Consider the following 25,148-nt stretch of genomic DNA (forward strand, 5'->3'; position numbering starts at 1 on the left):
GCCTGTTTGAATTAGGCAGAGACTCAGCTTACTGTTATTTTTTCAATCACTATGCCCTCTATCGACCTAGATTAGATTAGATCAAATATTATAGTCTTCATTCCAGCTGACTTGTTCTGTTCTCCTTCGTGACGAATGAGCACAATCCAGTTTGGAACCGAGACTAGCAATATTTAACACCGTATTAACGTAGGGCCTACGTAAAAATGTACGTGAAAACGTATGTTCCACGTGCTGCGTTTGGAACATCGCAATCTCTCTAATGTGACGGATATGACGCGCGAAGATGATTTTAGTAAGGCGAGAATCATTTACGTTACGTGACGGAGATGATGCAGCAGCACCTCCATTCATTGACATCATCTCCGCCACTCTACAGATAATGCCCTATCTTAAAACTGGCCAAATGGAAATATAATGATATGTTGCATAATATTAGTTATACTCCTTTCCTCTGTAGGTAAAAAACAAATGTTCAATGTGCGACACATTTTTGCTATACTTCGGTGCAGTTGTGACATCAGGTGCAAAAAGGGCCGATAATATATAAAGTTGCAAATAAAAATTGAGCAACACTTTTCACTACATTGGGGACATAAATCTTTCTTAACCTGGAAAAAAAAATAGAAAAATCTTTTTGAAATGTATATTTTCCAAACCTTCAAATAGCTTACCGAAGAATGACCCACCCATGCTCGGTCCGAAAAAAAGCTAGACTAGGCCTATAGCGCTAGTCTCGAGACTCCCACAGGGTATCAAATAAAAAAAAAATCTCGACTTAGAAATCATATTCGAAAAGTGTCTTCTATAGTCATCAAATTCATCTCTTTTAGTCTCAAAATGGGTATCAAATTTTCTGATTTCATGCCCACGGATTTGTTTTGTTTTGTTTTTGTTTGTTTGTTTGTTTGTTTGTTTGTTTTTGTTTTGTTTGGTTTTGGTTTGGTTTTTCTAGAATTTTTGATAAAATAAAAATAAAACAAAATGTGTCCTTTTTGACTTTAAAAAGTCATTTATTGTACAATCACATTTGTGATACATAAATTATTTAAGAACGACACTATTATTACGAGCCCAACCAATAATCTCCCAATTTAATTTGCTCTCTGTCCTTCTAATTTCTTTATAGGCCCAATAGGCACTAAATAAATGCATGGTCTTCATCGACCCACCAGCGGATAGAAGCACGCAGCCGGCAGCCCCAGAAATCAATATGACAAATGAAAATCGATCAATTATTAAATTGCGACGGTATAATATGCTACAATATTTACAAACTATCGATTACCATAATGACCTTTGGCCTTCTGTTGGCAATGCAACCGTAAACATTATAGCTGCCAACTCTATTGCACACTAGTGAAGTAAAGTTAACTGACTTATTCGAAATTGTCATGTGGCGTCGATATATAATGGCTTTAATTGAAAAACAATAAAATTGTACAGCAGTAGGTCCTAAGCCACGTTAATCAACTTTTTACCAAAAAAGTCAGTGATAATTTTAGAATAAGCAGGCCTGCTAAGTATGGCAGCTACAACAGCATCTCTATATGGACCGGATGGTAAGTAAACCTAGAATAAAATAGTTCTAAATTAAACCATGTGTAATGGTAAAAACGGCTCGCTGAATCATCTGCGAATCGTTCGTCCTTATCATGTTTTCTGTTTTAATCGCTGAAATGTTGCATGAACATGCCAGTTATTTTGTTATGTTATTAAATGTGACTCTTTCCGTTGTGTAGTGGGGGGGTATCAAAGAAGTCAAGTAGGCTAACAACCATCACAGTATCTACATTGATGAATATGTCATTACCAAACAAAAATTAATCATGATAGGCCTACATTTATATAGCAGTCAAGTTAGCTTAGGCCCTATAAATCGATACGGCGTTCGACTATGGTGTGAGAGGTTATGGGTTCGAATCCTGCCGGTGGTTTAGTACACTGTAGTGGAAAAATTGAGTTAGCTTGAAAATTAAGCTCTGTTTATAAAATCTCTGAAGGGGTTTCCAAAAAAAGTTGGCAAATTTTGTTCTACCAACAATAACATTTATACTATAATAATTAGTATGTGTTCGAAAAAAATACACGGGGTCTTGAATGACAGCGATTCTGAAAAAAAAAGTAGCCTTTTAGACCTTCAAGGAGAGGAGTGCACCCCGTCCCGCTTCATGTAAAGGCATTTGTCAGAAGCCAGTGAGCTGAAAACGTGGAATTTTTGAGTACATGCTTATAATAGAAACTTGGGAGGACACCCTGGGAGCACAAGCTAGAGAGGTGACTCTACCAAAAAAATACTCGTTTGCAAATTTAAGCGCTGCAAGAAGCTCGAAGGTCCGTGCTGTAGGCTAATACATTGTAGCTGTCAATACGTGGGTTGGTCAATAAGTCCTCGCAACTACTATATATCTCCACTCAAACATGACTTTGGTGACTGTTACTTATCATAAATACAAGTTTGTACCTTTGTCTTTCAATGACAAATGTGTAATATATCGAGGTTGCATACTTGATGACGTAATCACATTAGCATAAACACAGTAGCCTATGGACACTGCATGATTTATGGTGAAAAATAGTGGGGAAAATACCAAGCCAAATTGAGGCATAGTTACATAATTCCAAATATCTGAAGAATAAAAGTATAGAATTTGGCGCGGTTTTGCAATTTTTAAAGCGATAACATAGGGTTGATGCTATACTCTTTTTAGACCTATACCGTTTTTATTAAAGATCAGGGATCATGTTGAATATCTGCATTTTTGAGTAGGCTTTGTCAGCCATTGGTCCTTACGTAATAAGAGATAGCAAGATTTATCAACGACAAAATTTAACAAATGGTACCTGATTCGATTGGGTAACTACTGATTATTAAAAAGGGAGCTTCCGGTGGGGAAATCACAAACATTTCTCTATTAATGAACCCTTTGTTTTTAAAATGTCATGTTTTGGTAATCAAAGTAGGCCTATAGCACACCATAAAGAGGCTCTAGATTGAATACAAATTGTGAATTTCAAAAGGTTCGTTTAATTTTAGCATGAGACTCAGTATAGCAAATCACTCACACTGTTACTGTCCCGCAATATTGTATTTAGTCATATTTTCAGCGCTTTTTTGATGAAATTTTCCTTTTTTCATACATTTTTGGCACTTTTAATCATATAGGCCTATACCAGCAACGCATGCGCATATTTACATTTTTATTGTAACAATTTCTATTGTCCTGAATATGACCTCTCATACCATACCAATAATCATATTTGATTTTGTTTCATTTTGGAGATAATTTTGATTAATGTGTCTACCTTGAATGGTCGTCTCTCATGATTTTCACAGCATTTTTGGTTGTCGTTAAGGCCTATTTTGATGCATTTCAAAGACGGTCTTTTTCTTCATCTGTTAATGGATACATTTCTTCAATATAGGCCTACTCAGATTACTTCATACCAAAAATAAGGCTTGTAAACTGCTTTGGTCCTTACTTCTACCTCTTTCAATTACACGTTCCTTAACTACAATTCAAATTTCCCGCCAATGTTGACAATTATTGTCAGTGCATATATAGCAGTGACTTTATGCGTAATTTAAGGTACTCTAATAGAAACTTTTTATGTGTTTTGAAAGACAAATGTACAAACTTGTATTTATGATAAGTAACTGTCATCAAAGTCATGCTTGCAGAGATATATAGTAGTTGCAAGGACTTATTGACCAACCCTCGTATGTGACAAATTGTTAGATATGTTAGATGTAGGGACCAACGTTCATTGTCCTCGACCGCCCGCTCGTCAGCTCTAAGCGGCACCTTTTTTTTTAAGAAAAAAAAAATGAAATGAAATAAATAAATAAATAAATAAATAAATAAATAAATAAATAAATGAATGAATGAATGAATGAATGAATGAATGAATGAATGAATAAATAAATAAATAAATAAATAAATAAATAAATAAATAAATAAATAAATAAATAAATAAATAAATAAATAAATAAATAAATAAATACATTAATTAATTAATTAAAATTAATTAATTCCCTCGAAATTACTAGTAGGCCTATAGCCTATCAATGTAAAAATTTGCCAAATGAAATGAAATTTTATTACCTTTCGTTTTGGTTTATGTTTGCCCTTTGCAGGACTCCTCTGTGACAGGAAGCTAACCACCATCTCCAATCTCATCGGTAATAAATACCCGGATCTTGGCTTCAAACTGGGTCTTACTGCGGAGCAAATCAGAGCTGCAAAATCTTCGTCACCAGAAAGGCTTGAACATCAAGTCTACTATATGCTAGCTACGTGGAAAGATGAATTTAAACAGGACGCAACCATGGATAGACTTAACCAAGCCTTGCAAGACTTGGGATGGATTTCTGTTCTGACACAGATACGAAACACTCCTGAACATTTTTATGTGGTTTTGTGATTACAAAACCTACAAATACAATAAACATGTAGATCCTCAGCTCAATGGTAATTAGCAATGCGTGATATCGAGAGCATCGAAGTTAAAGAACTTGACACTTGTCATGATCAAGGAGTGGCATGGCGGGAGCCATATTTTCCCTGTTTTAACCATCGTTAAACCAGGCATGAGAATGGTCATCCATGAAAAAGCCTGTAAAGTTTGAAAAAGCCTGAAAAAGCGTGTGAAATTTTCAATCCATTCCACGGAGCCAAATATCTATCAATGACAACGTGCGCTAATGATGCGTAAACTTCTTATAGACGAATCCAACGAGCCAAGTCATGGTCAGGATTTGGTCGGCCATATTTGGTTCCCCGCATGCACCAAACAGGTGTTGTGAGTGCCCAATTGGGTGGATTAAACCCGCTTAAAATTCGATGTTAGATTCTTTTGTGTGGTAAACTGTCATCATTCTTTTGTCTACGTGTAACACGGGTGATAGAATGCAGTTTAAAAACCCTTCAAGGCCGCATCATTTCACAATTTGTGAGATAGTTGGGTCCCCGTCGCGGCTATGGCTGCCATTTAGGAGTAGGAACAGTGAAAAGGGGTATAATCCTTCTTGTCTTCCATGAGCAACCGCGTCACATCGGGTATAATCTTCCTTCCAGGAGCAACCACTGTGCATGATTGACGGGCTATTCCATTGCTCGTAATAGGGCAGTGTATTTTAGCGGGACAATGCTGGATCATAGTGGTGCACGCGCGCGTGCACGATGTGCAAGGTAGACTTTCGCCCCTTGGCATGTGGTTGTTGGTGTAGGGGTGTGGGGGTGTGTGTGTTGGGGGAGGGGGCGTGTTGTCCGAGATGTTAGGAATGATTTAATAATAGTTATTAATATTGGAAGAACGTTTTAAACTTTTAATTTAAGGCATCATATAGGCCTACGATTTTATACTATTTTAGTTTAGACAAAATAATAAAATAGCATTTAAAAATTATATTAATAGGCCTATTTATTATCGCACGCCATGGTAACAATAAAAAAAAATGGCACACTTTCCGATAAAAATTTGGGAAACAAATTAATTTTTTTTAAAAATAAATAAAAATAATCTTTCTTAAACCAAATTTTCATGAAATTGAGGGCCAGCAATAAACCAAAATGCACCCCGAATCTGCCGCACATCCCCATAGTAGGCCTACCCTCCTTTCCACCCCCGTTGCCCTAAACTAGACGTGTAATATAACCGCCACAAGTATTTTTTTTTACCTGTAGGCAAGCTCACCCCTACAGTCGCAATAGTTCTAGCCCAGATAGCTTGTAACTCACGCCTACTAATAACGTACTTTCATCAAGTGATGGCGCTATAAGGTTTACCACGGAAGCTGTTTGGTTTACCGTGGAAGAAGATTATACCCTATATGGGAACAGTGGGGTAGCCAGTGGGGGACAGGGGGCCATCGGTTCATGTAAGGCCGTCGGTAGACGGAAGGCGTTGGTTAAAAAAATTGGGTTAACAATAGACTATTTTTTACCCAGGGTACGGTAACAGAAAAAGGGGAGAATTGTAAAAAAATGACGAAATATTTTACATAAAAATTGTGTGTTTTTATGTTGGTACCGCCTATAATCCTTATTATTCGTTTATATTTTATGAACGCGGTGGTCAATTGTCAAAATTAAAAAAGTATATGATAGCTGATTTATTCGACCACGACACCTGATATTTAATTTAGAATTAAATAGGCCTATAGGGACGTTCTAATTAATTAATTAAATCAGGGACTCATCACAAAGTTAAGAAAAGTAAAAAGTAGTGTTAACCCTTTTCTTGGATAAAAGACCTTTTTTCCTGTTCTACTTAGAACCTTTTGAATGTTCTTTCTTTATAGTTCCTGTTCTACAAAGAACATTTTTCTTGGCTACAGAACTTTTTAACCCCATTGAAAGCCAATGGGGTTCTTTGTAGAACCAAAAAAGTTCTATTTCAAAAACGGAGTGGTCAATTGTCTAAGTTGAACCTTTGTTTTCTAAGACTGAGAGTGTACGACACCGTACATGCATATCGTCCTAATTGTTTATTGAGTGTACATGTACAATGTAACTTCGGTGTAAAGAAAATTATTCAGAAAGAGGCATAATCGGCAAGAACTAATGTAGCTAATAAAGCGTAACAATTCTATAGAACCCGTAGTGACATTATTTTGATTCAATTTTTCACCTTGTAATTGTTAATAATCAACATTCCCTCCATCTAAACTTTTTTTAATTCCATAAATAGAAGACGTTATACACTCTAAGAAATAAAGGTTCTAAAAGTGTTCTAAAGTTGTCCTCTCAGGAGAACCCTAAGAGATTCTCCAAAGAACCGAAAATTGTTCAAAAACCGTTGAAAATGCCCCCCCCCCCCCAACAAAAAATGATACAGAACCGTTTTTGGTTCTTTAGAGAACAGTTAAGGGTTCTCCAAAATCAAAGAACCTTTTCGAGAGATTCAAGAGGGAGGGTTCTCCTGAGAGGACAAAAAAAGGTTCCATTTAGAACCTTTATTTCTTAGAGTGTATAGACTGGGAGCTGCTATAGCAGCCCAGCAAACACAAAACGTTTTCGACATCATTCGCAAAAGGTTATAAAAGGTAGTCAGAAAACGTTTAAATGTCGGGTTATATAAAGGGTATATTAAGAGTATAAAACGTTTTCATAACCTTAAAAAACATTTTTTGATAATATACTGCTCAGCAAACAAAAATGTTTTACAGAAAACGTTTAATTGTCGGGTTATATAAAGGGTTTAAAAACGTTTTAATAACATTGCAAAAACATTCTTGAAAACTTGATACAAAACATTCTAAACAGAATGTTATTTTGGGGTTGAAAAAATATTTTGCGAAAATGTTTGCCCAAAATATTTCCAATAACGTTTTAAAAACGTTTTCATGACCTTTATATAACCCGACATTTAAATGTTATTAAAAGGTTATAAAAAAACATTTTAAGAACATTTCTGTGTTTGCTGGGTTCAAATATTTTAACATAATGTTATTTAAGTGTTGACAAAATATTTGGCAAAAATGTTTGCAAAAATAGTTTACAATAACATTTTTGAAAACATTTAAAAATATTGTTGTAGTGTATTTTCATACAAAACGTTTTAAAACGTTATCATGACCTTTATATAACCCGACATTTTAATGTTATTAAAACGTTTTTACCTAAACCAAAAGCCAAAATATAACTTATTTAAAACGTTTTTAAAACGTTTTTGTGTTTGCTGGGAGCACCCCTCCTCCGACTAACCCAAACCACCGGCTTTTTTAGGTTCCTTCACTGTTAGAACAAAACTAAACAAGTTGTTGAATTTGTTAATAGGTCTGTCACACTACGACGGACTGGATTAACGTACATCACCGAATACAATGATATTTTATTCGGTGGAAAAATCACCAGTCCGGCAGAAGATTCGGTGGGATTTTGGGTCCGATTCCCGTTCGTCTCTCTATGCGTTGTGGCCGCTAATAACCCTGCAGGCGTCTTATATCCGATCGTTCAACGTCCGACAAATGACCGGATTTGGGGTCCGATTCCCGTTCGTTTCTCTATGCGTTGTGGCCGCTAATAATCCTGCAGGCGTCTTATATTCGATCGTTCAACGTCCGACAAATGACCGGATTTGGGGTCAACGTCCGACAAATGTACGGATTTTGGGATCCGATTCCCGTTCGTCTCTCTATGCGTTGTGGCCGCTAATAATCCTGCAGGCGTTTTATATTCAATCGTTCAACGTCCGACAAATAACCGGCGAATCCGTGGCATGTGGCACCAACAGGGACGTCCACACTATCAGAAAAGTGGGGAGGAGAGGGTGTTTGAGAGGGTTTTGACCCCTTAGAGGCAGTGACGTAGCAAGCACTTTTTCAGAGGGTGAACAAAGTGGGGAAAGACAACTTTAAGGGGAAAACTTTGACGAAAATGGTCAAATATTGGCTAATAAGTACAAAAGGGCTACAAATCTGATATATCAGGGCAACCAGAGTCCGGGGGCAATAGAGGTGAGGAACCTTTGGACAATGAAGGCCCAATTGAAGCCATTTGTCATTTTTTAGAGCCGCAAATTGGTGAAACGAAAGCCTAATTAAAGCCATTGAAAAGTTTTCACAATTATTGTATAATATAAACAATTGTTTTAAAAATAACACGTGGATGTCCATAGCAAAAGAAAAAAAGGAAGACTTGTCCATTTTTTAAAATGAAGGTCCAATTGAAGCCATTTGCATGGGGACTGTAGGGCCTATTAGGCCTGGGCCTATTGTGTAAAAATTTAGTTTTAAAATGGAAAATTTGGACACTTGTTTTTGGTGCATCATTTTTACACTATTATTGCCTTAAACAAAAAACAAAGAAGGCCCGAACTGAATTTGCAAAATTTAAAATGTTACACTGATCCACTGACACTTTAAGATATAAGACTTCAAACTCGTAATTTCAGGTAAAGCATGCATGGATTGATATGTTAAAGTCAGTAATAGACCGTCTTAAATACTGATTTTGGTGACAAAATGGGAGTACAAAATGTCACGGGCCCTACATATCGACGGGCCGGCAGTAATTTTCACAGGCTTTTGGGCCAAGGAACGACATTTAAAACACTGCCTATAATAATCACAGGCCTATACTTAGGCTTACTATATACTATCCTGGGCCTACTCAATAACATACAATTTAACCTGTTCCATGTTTTCTCTTCTTTTTTTCTTTCTTGTCAATCACTAAAACTGGTAGGAATTTGATATTGCGTCCTCTACCCTTCAGAAAGTGCCCCTCCCTCAACATGCTCAATACTACTTACATGCATAGGCCTACTAAATTACGTGCAATTTAACTTTTTCTCTTCTCTTCTCTCTTCAATTTTTCTCACTTTCTTTTCTTTTTTTCTCTCCTTTCCCCCTTTTTCTACTTGTCAGTCACTAAAGTACTGGGGGAAATATGATATTGCGTCACACACCCTTCAGAACCCCCCCATGATTGATGCACATGTTCGCCATAGGCCTACATCCGGCACAAGCGCCTGCGAAACCTTGCAAACACCTGCGGTATATAAACGAAAGAATAACGAACAAACCCAGGGTATATATACAGAACTGTACGAACACACATCGGACAACTTCCGAACATGTGTATTCGGCACACTCCGTTTCAAGTTTTGTGCATGCACAAATTTTGAAACGTATTGTCGACGGACTAAACAATCATCACCTAACACGAAACGCATTTGGCGGATAATAGCAGGACATATGAAGAACATAAAACGAACATTGACGAACACTAACGGATTTGCTAAAATACCATCCGTTTCTTATACGGAAGACCGATCCGGTGTAGTGTGACACTAACACGGTCTGGGTCAACGTACATCACCGAATGCATAAATATGCTATCCGGTGGTGAAGGCCTCACAGGAACGTATTTGCAACGAACACGGGCCGAGTGCAACGAACAAAGAACGAACATGAACGAAAGGAGAGCGAACAAACTCCGGCAATATTCAGCACCATACGAACACACATCGGATAAATACCGAACATGTGTATTCGGTACACTCCGTTTCAAGTTTTGTGCATGCCGATGGACTTAACGAACATCACCTAACACGAAACGCATTTGGCGGATGATAGCAAGACATAAAAAGAACATAAAACGATCATTGACGAACAACAACGGATTTACTAAAATACCATCCGTTTCTTGTACGGAAGACCTATTCGGTGTAGTGTGACAGAAGCATAAACAACCGCTGTTTACCGGGTGCATCGCTCGGGGATTTGCCATTTGGTCTAATACCATTTCGTCTAATACCCTTTTCGTCTATATCCATTTAATCTAAACCCATTAGGTCTATATCCAGTATGTCCAATAATCATTTGGTCCTATAGCCAGTTGGTCCGATTACCATTTGGTCCCATAACCATTTGGTCTAATAACCAATAAGTCTAAAACCATTTAGTCTAACAACCATTTAGTCTAATACCCATTTGGTCTATAGCCAATAAGTCTAATAGCCATTTGGTCTAATAGCCATTTGGTCTACAAACCATTTGGTCTAACAAGCTGTTTAGTCTACTACCCAATTGGTCTACTAACCGATTGGTCTAATAGCACGTGTGAGGCTGCATAGGCGCAATAACGCTATTTCACATACTGTGAGTGTGAGATCATAGTCCATGGTCACCGTGGTCTTAAAGGAGCATGTTTCATAAACAGTGTAAACATTTCTATATGCCTACATGTATTATCTACACGTAACTCCATATGCAAATGACAAAAACATGAAACCTAATTTGTTTTAATGTTGGAATGACAATACCGGCAAATGCCCTGTACCCGTGGCACCCCCAGTGATGCGTGATGAGCCTATATTATCATATTAACCTTAAAAGACCGAGGAAAGAAGGACAAATAATCCGGCAAAATGTCACTTTCACTCGAGTAGGCAATACATGCAGGATACATGTATCAGTCTTCATTTTTTGGATATATCAATAAACATTATTCTACTAAAAATGCATAAGATTTGATACATATACAATGTAGTACCTTTGTTTACATGTGCTCATCTCATAACACATGCTTGCCTCATTACATGTATTTTCAGCCCGTAACCAGTAGTAGACGAAATGGCAATTTTTTAGACCAATTGGCAAATAGACGAAATGGTATTAGACTAACTGGTTATTAGACCATAAGAGTATTGGACCTAATGGTTATTAGACCAAATGGTTATTAGACCAAATGGTTATTGAAAAAATATTAGACCAAATGGTTATTAGACTATATGGTTAGTAGACATACTGGATATTAGACCAAACAATATTAGACTAAATGGACATTAGACTATATGATTATTAGACTAAATGGCAATTAGCCTTTATGGTAAGAGACCAATTGAATATAGACGAAACGGGAATTAGACCAAATGGTATTAGACCAAACGGCAATAGACCGGTCGCTCAACCACGTTTAAAAATTCAACAACTTGTTTACCAATTAAACAACTTGTTTAAAAGTAACATTTATTTAAAAACAAGTTGTTTAATTTTACTTTTAAACAAGGTTGAGCGCGATGCACCCGATAAACAGCGGTTGTATAAGATCTTGCAAGTTGTTAAAACTTATACACAACATTCAGTAAATAGATGCATTTTGTAGGATTGTAGATCAAATAATTAAACATTTTGCAAGGCAAATCCAATAAAAAGAAACTCACGTCTTTAGCCTTCGCCATCTGGTCTGATGGCTTGATCACAAGTGTCTTGGTCCACTGCTTTTCCCGCGAAACGGCTTGTTGACATTTCCCGGAAGTGATGTTGTTTTTGTTTTGAGCAGTGGATCGTATACGTGATCGAGAGAGACGATACCTTCACCTTTGAAGAGGAGGATCATGGTAAAATCCCTTTCCTGGACACTTTAATCGTCCGCAAAGAAGACGGGTCCTTAAAGCTGCTGGTTTACCGAAAGAAAACACACACAGACCAGTATCTGAATTTTCAGTCGCAGCACCCCCTTCACCAAAAACTTGGGGTCATCCGGACTCTGATGGATAGGATGGATAACATCGTGACAGAGGAAGAAGACAAAAAAGATGAGGAAATAAAGATCAGAACAGCGCTAACAGAGTGTGGCTATCCAAAATGGTCTTTGGATAGAGTTAAACAGCAAATGAAGGACAAGAAACCGAAAGCGAGAGAGAAAAAGAAAGACGACACACCATCAAAAGGAATTGTGGTTATACCCTACGTTGAAGGCTTGGCAGAGAGGCTGCAAAGAATATTTAAAAACACAACATCTCCACGGCGATGCGGCCTACCAACACGCTAAAAAGCCTACTAGTCCACCCTAAGGACAAAAAGGACATAGAGCAGACAAGTGACGTTGTCTACGATATCCCATGTAAAGGGTGCATGTGACAAGTCCTACGTAGGGGAGACAGGAAGACTGTTTGGGACAAGACTCAAAGAACACAAGAAAGACTCTGAAACAATAGCCCAAAGAAAATTCACAAGGGCAAACAGGAAGGAATCAACTTCTGAACAACACAAATCAGCCATTACTGATCACATCGCGCAGGAGACCCGCGTCATTGAATGGGAGGGGGCAAAAGTTCTTGACAGGGACTCGAACGCATTCACCAGAAGAATAAGGGAAGCTATCCAAATCCGCAAAAAGGGGGCCAAAGCAATCAACCGCGACGAAGGTATCGTCTCTCTCGATCACGTATACGATCCACTGCTCAAAACAAAAACAACATCACAGCTCATCACTTCCGGGAAATGTCAACAAGCCGTTTCGCGGGAAAAGCAGTGGACCAAGACACTTGTGATCAAGCCATCAGACCAGATGGCGAAAGCCAAAGAAGTGAGTTTCTTTTTATTGGATTTGCCTAGCAAAATGTTTAATTATTATATACACAACATTGTTTGAAACTTATACAACCTTGTTTAAGATAGTATGTTATTACCAAAAGACTGAACAATGTTGTTTAAAACTTTAAAACTTTAAACAACAACACTTTAAACAACGTCTTTTTAAACAGCAAAATTTTAAACAGTGTTTTAACAGTATGGATGGTCAGTCAAGATGTTCCCTGAATCAAAAAGTGGCCCTAAACGCGTAGTTGTTTAAATTAGGTTACAATCCATACCAAAGTATTCCCCTCATCTCAAGGATTCAGAAAAAGTATAGTTTGACCTACCTGCGAAATACCGTTCTCGAGTTTAATGTATAAAGGTCAAAGCAGGTATAGTTTGCACTGTCTAGAGTGCTTCAGTACGGTAACGAGACAATAAAGGTCAGCCCCCATAGGCCCCATTGCAGCATATAGGGCTTTTTGACCATGACCACGCGTGCTTCTTCTATAGGGATCCTAGATGGTGAGAACTATTCCGTATTCAACTTGTTTGTACATAACAAACAATCTGAGACCACTTTTTGGAAGTCGAGTTGGAGAGTTTCTGACCCCTGCTGACAAAAGACTGATCACCCCCTAGATTCGACCTCTTTGTGTCATCACTCAAAAACCGTATGTCTCAGATAGGTCAAACTATACTTTTCAGAATCCTTAAGATAAAAACTTTAAGCACACTTTAAACAAAACCTACGCGCTTAGGACCACATTTTAATTTTGGGAACAGTCTTGAATGTGTTTTGGGAACCTAAAAAGATTTCGGTTAGTTCTGGGGAAAAACAAAGCCAGTGCTGCTCACTGTGTGCTCAGTCTATTAAAGTTGCAGAGAAAGGGTGGGTTTAACATAAACTGAAGTGATGCATTTCGGATGCTACATCAGACACAACGAGAAACAACGACTTTGTTTACGTTAAATTTATATTAGCGTTCAAGTCAAACTGCTGCAACGTCCATCTGGTATTTAACTAATAAGAAATCAAATCGGTTTACAATATCCGTCAATTTTGGTATAATACTTAAAATTCCACAGAAACACTCCATCTCCTGTTCATTGGAGAAATACTTCTGATAAGCTTCAACATTTGGATGTGTAAGTTTGGTCAAATTATTATCCCGATTCAACAACCCTGTCCAGGCACTCAGAAGAGTCTCCATCTCTCCCCGTGTCCTTGTCTGTATCTCAGCCTCAAGCTCCACTGGTAACTGTTTCAAAGTCTGAACAATCTCCATCTTCACAAATTGTCTTAAAATCCGAAAATTAGTGATATTTTTCAAAAACGATTTCAAAATTGATTTTAAATCAACATCTCCATTTATCTCTGCATCGTCGTCTTCCGTTTCTGTCCATGAAGAAATTGAATCTTCCACTTCACGTAAGTTTGAGAATGTACCATTTTCTTGTGGGGGTTGAATTTTTCGCAGTGCTTTGATGAAGTATCGAGTTGCTTTTTCGAATATTCCGGTGGCAACCAGAGCTGCGTCAAGCTGTCCTTTGAAATAATGGTGTAGTTTTCGTACTAAGTCAAGGAATTCTCCTTTTCTTCTTGAGGTTAAATCTACAACGAAAAAGTCAAGTAAAATATTAATGACGATATTACAAATAAAATGTAACATTACACATCAAGTACCGTAAAACCTCGTCTGCAAGCATATAGTGTGTTTTGATGAAAACTAAGTGACAGCCACACTGAAAGACAACCGTAAATATGCCAATACAATATATTGGTCTTACAATAGTACCTGTTTGTATCTCCATATTATTATAATTTTGTCGTTGGGATGGCGTCTGGATTAATTTAGCTTTTATCAAAGGCACTCTAGGCCTATATGCGTGTAGACGACGTTTTACGGTAAGTTAAGAAACAAGCGAATTAATTGAAACGATAAGCAAAACTATTGTGGATCTCTCATACACAATCAATCATTATATTTAGATATTTCCGGTAGAATGCAAAATAGTAAAACCTTTCATTTATCATGCCCGAATCAGAAAGCTTGACACTTTACTCCGAAAGTCGTTTGTAATTTTGTTTTGGTCATGGATTTGAAAAAAAAAATCATTAATAATAAATTTATGAATATCATACTGACATTTGGTTATGCCAAATAAAAAAATACATGTTTAGCGTCCATGTTTTTGACAAATTTGGAAGGAATATTTGGTAAAATGGTGCAAAACCTTTATTTGCATACATTACGTTACCTGGAAAAAGGAGGAGGCCTTTTTTATTTATTTTTTTCTGGTATAATTTATGCCCCTCTACTGATCACAAAACATTGCCGAAGTGCTTCTTAAACATTTGTAAAGCTAAGGAAGTCTATAGAACTTCTCAAATTTGTCATTAAAAATTTATAACTGAAATTTTAGAAAACAAAAGGAAAATGTAAGAATCTTCAAAAGGAAAGTGGGAGGGGACGCTAAACAAGTTTCTATGCCTATAGTTTTTGAATGGTCAAAACCACCATGTTTAGATATTGGAAATACTCAAACATTAAAGAAGTATTTTATGTATACTTAATGGGGTAAATAACACATTCAAACAAACTCAAGGAAACCTTTTTAGTAAGATAACAAAAGAACAAAGTAAGTTAAACATTGAATGTTCACTTGGCTATTAGACCTCGCACGTATAAGTTTCTTTCTATGTTTGTTTAAAACCATAGTTAAATATTGCTCCTTTACAATTGCACACACTGTCGTTTAAGAAGTCGATAAAAATACATTGATCAGCCATATGTTTAGGTATCGTTGGTTACTATGATTAACTTTATCATTAAATAGTATATTATTGTTTTTTGTTAATCTCGTAAAATTTGCAAGATATAAAACAGTACGAAACTCGAAGCTGTTAATGCAAAAACAAATCGTATATTATTGAAACGCCAAGTCGTTTAATAATTTTTTGTGCATTAATAATTTATATACGCGCTATTTCGTACGTTAATTCGTTAAAAAATTAAACACTTGCATTCAAATTTGTCATGTTTTTTGGTTTAATTAATATTTATTAATGCTGATATACTCTTCTTTATGGTAGTTTTAAGTAATTGATGACATTATAATTGAATTTTCGGTAGCATTCTTAGAGCCTCTACGTACCCCCACACACACACACAGACAGACAATAGGGACAGTGGTGGTGGTGGGGTGGTTGTGTGAGGCCTACTTACCAGTATTCAGTGGTGGACAAGACTTCACCACATCTAAATGAAACTTAAGATCCACATAATTTGTAAAAAAAACAGCAAAAAAAACCCCAAAACAAAAAAAAAAAACAAAAAAACAAATAAACATTATAATCAGCTATCAATTCTGGATCAAATGTTATTTTGGAAGAAGCAAGATTTCAATAAAAATCAAAACTGACGGGTACCGATTATTTTACAATATTATGTCAAAGATGACCACAAATCATTCTGGTGACAAAACTTGTACTAATAATGATTACCGCGATATCTACTGACCGTTTACTTCTGCCTCGCACTCGAAGTTGACTTTGAAGTCTTGTGCTTCAGCAACAAGAGAAATAATGTCATCAGGATCGGCTGCAAAATGTACTTTACTGTGGTTGGTATTCCTCGCAGACATTTTGCACTACCGTATTCACTCGATAGTTAGCACATGTGCTTACTATCGAGGGCTTTTGAAAACGTGCAAAAACGAAAAAAAAGGAACAGCGCCATCCACAAAAGTGACAAAAGTGTAAAGGGTTTTGAGCAAATCATCGATACACATAGCTATATACGAACAATTAAACCTACAAATTTGTGTGTTAACTACATTAGCTCAGTTGGTAAAGCGACATAATTTGAATCATCTTAAGAAGAGCGAACTGAGCAGGAGTTCGAGGCTCGTTATAAACTTTTCCGTTGTTTAATTTTTATTTTGGGGTTTGAGCTTTTCTTGATAAATTTAATCTTTTTTTGCTTTGTTTTTCATTTTGTTTCTTTATTTTTTCTTATTTGCTTTTTTTTTTTTTTTTTTTTTTTTTTTTTTCTTCTTTCTTTCTATTCATACTGGGGTCATGGGCTGTTTATTCAACAATGTAGTTGGGTATGCCCTCAATGTTAAAATGAGGTGGTCATGGTCCTCTTTGCCATTACACGCTACAGAAATTCCATATTTTTCAAAGGCTCTGATGATGGTTCCCTTCTATCAAATGACTATCATTGAAGACTTGAGTTCCGCAGTCTATTTCAAAATACTGACTTCGTTTTACATCAAGAAGGACACAATAACTGCGACTTAAACGTGATATGGACATGCTTTTTAACCGCAAAGAAATCTTTTGCATTTTATAATTTTAACCTTATCCATTATACTTTTATGATTTTGTGCAATACGAAAAATAAAAAACAAAGAGCGTGTGAGCAAGTGAGCCAGATTATGCGGTATTTAGCTGGACTGCCACGCAGTCTATATTTGTTTATGTTTTACTAACCATTGCAAATCTAGACTGCGCGGTAGTTTAGCTAAATAGCGAAAGATTGTCTCACTATAAACACGCTCATTGTGTAACATGTAAAATCCTGCTCCGATTCAATTGTGCCTGTTACATTGTGTGCTTTATTGAATCAGGGACCTTGTATAGAGGCCCTGCATGAAATTATCGATTGGCTCCAGACAAAGGATTTGAACCGGTGTCCTTCACCGTAGTTATAGCGGAGTGCATGCAGTCCATTCAATCAAATGTTGTCATCAACCTATTTGATCGTAGTGCAGGGTTATGTGTGTGAGACGAACTGTCACGGTAGATTGCAATCATGTTTTTATTGAATGCATTTGAGTAGTCCGCCATATTTACGGGATGATACGTCACATGCAAGGCCTCTATATGGAGGGACTGTAAACGGCTTCCACCCATTGTACCATGCGAGTTGCTGGTTTACAAATTATCCTCAGTTGAGCAAGCATGAATAATACGTTGATCAATAGACCCTGGTACGAATCCAAGCACAGTTACAACACAGCGCGTGGCTTGTCTTGTACATTGCGGAATGAGCCTACATGTTTGCCTATAATGACAGACTCTAGAAATGCCAACATAAATCTTCAAAGAACATCATCTTAAGAATTATTTCAGTATCGAAATCAGTAGGAATACCAAGCGTACGATGTACACATTCCAGAAAAAATATAATTTTGTTTGTTCTAGCATTCTGTGTCTCCACATTTTGTCTTCAAAATCCTATGTAAATGATTTTCCATGCTACACAGAAATTGTGCTCGACAAAGGATAGATATTTTACACAATTTTACATAACTTAAAAAAGATATTGGAATATTTTGATGTTTTTTTATATTTAGTAGGGCAACATGAGTAAATAATAAAATTCAAACATAGCGCACTCAGCGCAACTCGCATACAATCGAAGGTCGAAAAGATAATCTGATAACAATAGCTTGACAATAATCTGTTTCCAGTCCCTGATTAAATGGCCAAAAATACGCCAACAATGACATAACAGCAAGCCAAAGACGAATTCTGATCACCAAGTGGGTTGGAGAAGTATGGAAGGACATTACAATGAAGGGAACCAGACCTACTGTACATATTTCGATGCTCAGCATAACAAACACCAATTGGTGTCGTATGACCTTTGACATGCATGCATTCTTTTGTCGAGAGTGACATGGTCTTTCAATTCGTGCCGAGTGTCCTTGTCAGACTTGACTATGCATCAGTGGTCATGAAAGGATTCAATTAACCTCTGCCCCAGTAATCACAAGCAATTTTCTGAAATTGCTCCTCGGAGATGTATCATGATAGTCATTATAACGACCAAAAGATAAATGACTGACTATCATTGAGGACTAAGTTCCGCAGTCTAGGTGAAGCTGAGTCCTATCAAAATCAAACAGGAAACAATTTCGTGCCTAATTTTAACACCGGGATTTTTTTTCAAATGTATATCCAAGAACTATGTTTTTATTCAACATTACTGAAAAAAAAAAGTTTTTTATTTGACCGAGAATTTTCAAAGCAAAATGCGTATTTCTGAATTGTGCTGAGTTCAACATGTATCGACCGACTTTTAGCACGACTATGCGTAACAATTCGCAAGGGAAATGTTACGGGTAATCCGATTATCACTGTCAGCTGGATCACGCTTTTGAGTTCTGCACCACGATCGATATGATCGCAACACAAAGTCTATGGCATTCAACGCCATTTATTGTTCTATTGTGTCCCAGCAGCTATGTCTGCCATTGAGGTGTAGCATGCATGGGTGTAGAAATGCATGAAATTGGATGTAGGGGTGAAATTTTAAAGTTGATCCAATTATTCGCCAGCGAAGTGTTACGTGTAATCCGATTATCACTTTGTCTATTAGAACGAAATGAGCGTATTTATTTGCCTTCAAAAAGGTGCGTGATCCAGTTACCAAGGAGTTATGTAACCACTCCACTTTTAATCCAACTGATCTCTAATTGTTCCTTTGGTAAAAATAAATAAATAAATAAATAAAAAGCCCAGAAAAAAACCTTCAAGAATTGTCAAATGTAGGCCTATATTCGTAGTTAAAAAAAGACCTGTAAAACAAACATGGCAGAGAAAAAAAATCTAAATAGTGAAATACTGAACAGATTTGAACTTCATCGAGTCTCGAAGTCCGGCGTTTTCCAAACTGAGCTAATGGGGTTCAGACATACATTTGCAGGTTGAATTGTTCGTATATAGGTATGTTTTCAGTTGAATAAATAACCCATGACCCCAGTATGAATAGAACAAAAAAGAAAGAATGGAGAAAAAAAAAAGAAAAAACAAAACAAAATAAAGCAAATAAAAAAACAATAAAGAAACAAAATGAAAACAAAGATTAAATTTATAAAGAAAAGCTCAAACCCCAAAATAAAAATAAAGCAACGGAAAAGTTTATAACGAGCCTCGAACTCCTGCTCAGTTCGCTCTGCTTAAGATGATTCAAAGTCTGTCGCTTTACCAACTGAGCTAATGTAGTTAACACACAAATACGTAGGTTTAATTGTTGGTATATAGCTATGTGTATCGATGTTTTGCTCAGAACCCTTTACACTTTTGTCACTTTTGTGGATGGCGCTGTTCATTTTTTTTCGTTTTTGCACGTTTTCAAAAGCCCTCGATAGTAAGCACATGTGCTAACTATCGAGTGAATACGGTATCTCAATAATGCCGGGAATCCAGGTGCAACATCATTTCAATGGTAGATCTTGTGTAATCATGAGTATCATTTCTTGATGATGTGTAAGTACACGGTATGGTGGTAATGATATCCAATTAACCATGTAACATCTTCACTAAGGCAAATAAAAAAAAGATAACTAATGCCAAAGTCCATTTTTCGAATTATCCCTTCTTCCAGTGATATCAAAATAGAAACATAAGTATTTCACCCCATCATTTCCTCTCTGTGGTTTTAAGGAGCCGGTCGCATCACGGGCTATCGTGTCAACATTTATAGTATACTGACTCTGTAACTGACTTTATGATATTAGCTGACGTCATGTGCGACGGATTGACTTTGTTTTCAAAAGCAAACACTGGATCTCCATCCGGGGTCTCAAAGTTTTAGGTTTTACTTTTAATTAACCTTCAAAGGAATACTAAATATGAGCATCTTTGAACTAGGCCTACAGTACGGTGCATGTCTGTATTTGTAGGCCTACATATTTTACTTTCAATCTCTTTTAATGAGTTTTTCATAAAATGTCGGTGATTTTGTGCGCTACACCTAAGTACCAGCAAACTTCAACAATTATCCGCCCTAGCCCTACTTCGAGATTCAATTTCAAAATGCTAAAACAATGAAAATATATAGCCTACATAGGGTTATAATCAGACCTCATGTGTCCGATCTCAGGCAGTCGCCTAAAATCCCTTTCATCCATTTATCACCTATAGTTTAAAGCCATAAGTTTTCTGTGTTCTACTTTTGAAATTCCGTTTTGTCAACATGTCACTTTCCGTGTTTTTCCGTTTTTCACACTGTTTTGTCCGTTTTACAAGAAGTTTAATAAAAATATATTACAAACTATACGCACTTTTTACAGTTTTATTTTATTGAAAACAACAACAGACACATATTGTTTTCTTTTCTTTGCATTATATTCACTTTTTTCAATTATTTCAATTTTATTTATACGAAATCATGATTCCGTTTCCTACCTCCGATTTCTTCTGTTTTTCCTACTACGGAAAACGTATGGCTTTAATCTAGTTTCCTATAGCGTTTAATATTTTCTTCAATACAGAGCCCCATAAAAAGGTCTTACCTTTTGCACCAGTCTGTTTCCTTTTGCTTGATGTAGCTGGTTGTAAAAGACGGCGAAGCTCAAATTCCATGATTTATAAGATACTTGTTGAACGCGATCAGCTGTAGGCTTATACAGGCTCCGAAACTCCTCTCAATTTCGTAAAACGTACCCAATGGTGGACACTGAATAATTAATACAAAGCTTGGAATACAACATCCAACCCACCAGAAGTCCAGACCAAGTTTAGTCATTAATTGTATCATGTGTATGACAAGATGTTTAACAGATAATCCCCTTCTTGAGCTGAGGTCTTATTAAGAATAATCGCAGTGTTTGATCCGTAATTTCAATATCAAATGAATCACCATGTTGAGATTCAGCAAATCATAATCGATCATTTCTCATTAAACAATAAGTTGAGTATGTTTTAGTTTCAGAATCAGTTGTTTGATCAAAAGACCCCCGGGCCAATAAATCCAAAAGTATTCAGCTGAAGTCCTTAGTATTTGTGCTGAAATACTTGAAAACTAAAAACATCTTGAAAGTGGCATCTACACTGGCGGCAAATTGACGTGCGCATTTTCCTCCTGGGTGCGTGAAGATGTATCATCCACCGATGAGATTCTCACCTTCTCGTCTTGTGGGTCCGAATCAGAATTACACGCAGATATATAACTTTATACATAGTTATGATCAATTGATCAAATCTTTCACTACCAATATTATATTGGGTTGTGCTTTTTAAATACAATATAATATAGTACTAGTCCAGAGCACCAGCAACTTTCAAAAGTGCAACATTCGATTTATACCACCAGAGAGGCATGTGACACACATTAGATAAGATGCAATAAAAGCCCAAAACACTCATCCACAATTTAAACAAACATATTGTTAATTCTTAATGAAGCCACACTTTTCAAAACGTTCATTATTTACACCACCAGCTGAGGCAAGCCTGTGTGGCACGAAAGCTCCGTTGCCCAGAAACACCATGTTCGTTTTATTGTGAGTGATTTTATGATTGATTGCCATATAAACAAATACATATTAAATTGGATGTCATGACCTTGCTAATGACCCATACACTGCCAAAACTTTTGAGTATATAAAAGCATATAATAAAAAGTTACAGTCTATGATAAAAGGTTGCATTTTTACTGATTACATTTGACACCGGAAATTTGACAGTTTGAAGAAAACTTATCATAGTGTTCTTCCTTCTTCCCCACCCCATTTAAAAAAAATTACACTTTGTTTAAAAGTCAGTCTGGAATGTTACCAAATAGCAATAGTATGGAAAGTGCAGATTATTACATGCTACTGGTACCACTCTTGTTATTTTCTGAAAATGTTTCTAGCCTTCTTTGCGCACTGTCATATTATACATAAACACATCCAATGTAAATCACAACCACAGCAACAGGTTTATGTCCCTTTCAAACAAAGTAATCATTTTGATGTACAGTTTCAAATATGTCCAACACATACACAGTAATCATTTTTGATGTACAGTTACGCAGAGGTACAAAATAAAGCACTTTTCAGAGTTGGCAAAACAGGAGTGTGAGAGGCCACAGACCCAAAGAGGAAAATGACCAAAAACGCTGAAAAACAGCGTAAAATCAGTGGGAAAACGCCAAATATGGGCTGAAAATAAAAGAAAATGCGTAAATTTTGGCAACAAAAAAAGAGGAAATCAGCTGAAAAGAGGAACTCTCATATCCCTGGCAAAAACTGTTTTGTCATTTTGTTATTGTCTGCAAGATCATATTCATATAGTATGGGAAGTGGAAGAGAGAAACAAATCTGCCCGCCCTAACCTATTTTGCAATGACACAAGACTCCAATAGAACAATGTTTTGTTTGTTTTTTGGCGAAACTGGTTAAGGTGGAACTACACCCCTTGATAAATGTGTGACTATTTATGCATTTTTCTCAAAAATAATAACACACTGGTAACAAAAGTTATGTATATTATAGGGGCAAGGAATCCAGTTACTACACTAGAATTTCAGTGACTCAAGACAAGTGGTAAGTTATTTATGAAAGGAAAAGAGGTACCACTAGAATGTATCTCATTTCTTAACATACAGAATTAACCACTTGTCTTGACTCACTGAAATTTCAGTGAAGTAATTGGATTCGTTGCCCCTGTAATATACATAACTTTTGTTAGCAGTGTGTAGTTTTGAGAAAAATGCAAAATTAGTCACAAAATTTATCAAGTGTAGTACCACCTTAAACCTTCTAGTAACCTCAATCATAATTTAAATGATACAACAAAAAACATTTCTTTCTTTTCATTTTAATATCATTTAATCTCCATATAATTTTAGAGCCAATTTGCATTTTGCCAATTAAAGCATAATATGCAAGTTATAAATATCACATTTAATTGATTTTTTATACAAATATACACCTATGTGTGAAATGCTTTAAATCGGTACAATAATCATCTCATACATACTGACAAGCACATATTGAAGCTATATAGCATTTGATTTTCATTAGGACGTCATTAGTGATTATTTTTGGTCTCATTTTTGTTTGTTTGAACAAGAGTTTCAACCCAGTGGGCACAGTTTGTTTGTTTCACATGTTAGGATTTTGACGTTGAATCAACGTTGATACAACGTCGAAGTTTCAACCTAACCTGATTTAGTTAGTTGAAATCAGGTTGAAATTTCAACATTGATACAACGTTGAATTCAGGTTGAAGTCCATCAGGTTGAAGTCCATTTGCAAATACAACCTGATTTCAACGTCGAAATTGATTTGGATGTCGAGATTTCAATGTGATTTCAACATGATTTCAACGTCAGGTGTGCCCACTGGGAACTTCAGAGCTAGAATGAGATATTCCAGTTGACATCCATACACACCCTATTGAAGACTAGACTTAAATCATCCAGAGGGGTTGTGAATTTCAAATGGGGTTACCTGAATCACAGATCCTGGGAAGAAAGAGTTCAGTGCCTGAAAGGGCAGCTCCATTTGAAATCTACACCCCCTGTATGGGAGATAAAGGTCATGTCATGTGTATGTATTTCACCTGGAATAGACAATGAGGAAGTTATAAACCAAGCTTGTTTCACTTTCTTACAGTAAAACAAGTATTTAGTGGCACCATCGGAGGGGGATTTCACCCAACAAACTTGACCTTTGACCCCATAGTTTCCTCCACACCCAATCAAATCAAAATATTATGAAAAATGACACTATTTTGGACAAACATTGCCAACTTTCAGGCAAATTGATAAACTTTTACCCCCTCCTAGCCCTGGGGGAAAAAGTTCTGGCATCGCCACTGGAAATCTTTCTTAATAATACTGTATGATGAATGTGCCAGTATTATTACTATAGGAACAAAAGCATCCCTAACTCTGACCTATATTTATTGTTACACTAATTAATATAAAGACCTCACAAAAAGTAATGCACCCATTATAAATACGTCTATAGCTTCAGATATTCACAATATTGTAATATAGAAAGAAGGGGGGTTTATTTATGCGAATTTTGATACCCCATACGTCCAATGTCGTTCAATATTAACAACACAGTATTGTTTAAAAAAAACCCAAATTTAAAAGTTTCAGACATTTGTATTGATTTGAATTCAGGACAAAGATAATGGCAGAATTTACATTTGTAGCAACCATTGATCGCTGTAAACTGCCACTTTTAAATTCAAATATTTTCCTTTAAAAACACTATGGTGTTGTTAATATTAAATGCCATTGGACGAATGGGGTATCAAAATGCAGGTAAATAAATCCTCCTCCTTTATATGTTCATTGAGATTACAATACTTCTGAAGCTATAGGCATATTTATACCAACTGCATTACTATCTGTGAGGTCTTTACTAAGGGACACATCTACCATAATCAAAATATGGTAATTGGCATGGTCTCTTTAAATAACCCCATCATTGAAAGCCTTGTGGCTATTTTTCTGAAAAGCAAGGTTGCTTCACTGTCAAGATGCAATCCTCTATGTGTAGTTAGGTAAATATAAACAATATAGGGTCCACAAGT

General features: G+C 36.4%; 2 protein-coding genes across 2 annotated transcripts; one reads left to right on the forward strand and one right to left on the reverse strand.

Annotated features, from left to right (window-relative positions):
• The first annotated feature begins 1,456 nt into the window (after positions 1–1,456).
• LOC140142878 (uncharacterized) lies at positions 1,457–5,004 on the forward strand. Its single transcript, XM_072164897.1, has 2 exons — positions 1,457–1,562; positions 4,139–5,004. The coding sequence occupies exons 1-2, from the start codon at positions 1,526–1,528 to the stop codon at positions 4,423–4,425; spliced, it is 324 nt and encodes a 107-aa protein (XP_072020998.1). The 5' UTR covers positions 1,457–1,525; the 3' UTR covers positions 4,426–5,004.
• Positions 5,005–13,803: 8,799 nt separating this feature from the next.
• On the reverse strand, positions 13,804–16,462 carry LOC140142242 (uncharacterized). Its single transcript, XM_072164210.1, has 2 exons — positions 16,336–16,462; positions 13,804–14,426 (listed from the first exon to the last, which is right to left on the reverse strand). The coding sequence occupies exons 1-2, from the start codon at positions 16,457–16,459 to the stop codon at positions 13,804–13,806; spliced, it is 747 nt and encodes a 248-aa protein (XP_072020311.1). The 5' UTR covers positions 16,460–16,462.
• Positions 16,463–25,148: the final 8,686 nt, after the last annotated feature.

The sequence above is a fragment of the Amphiura filiformis genome, chromosome 20, assembly GCF_039555335.1.
Source record: "Amphiura filiformis chromosome 20, Afil_fr2py, whole genome shotgun sequence".
Lineage (NCBI taxonomy): Eukaryota > Metazoa > Echinodermata > Ophiuroidea > Amphilepidida > Amphiuridae > Amphiura > Amphiura filiformis.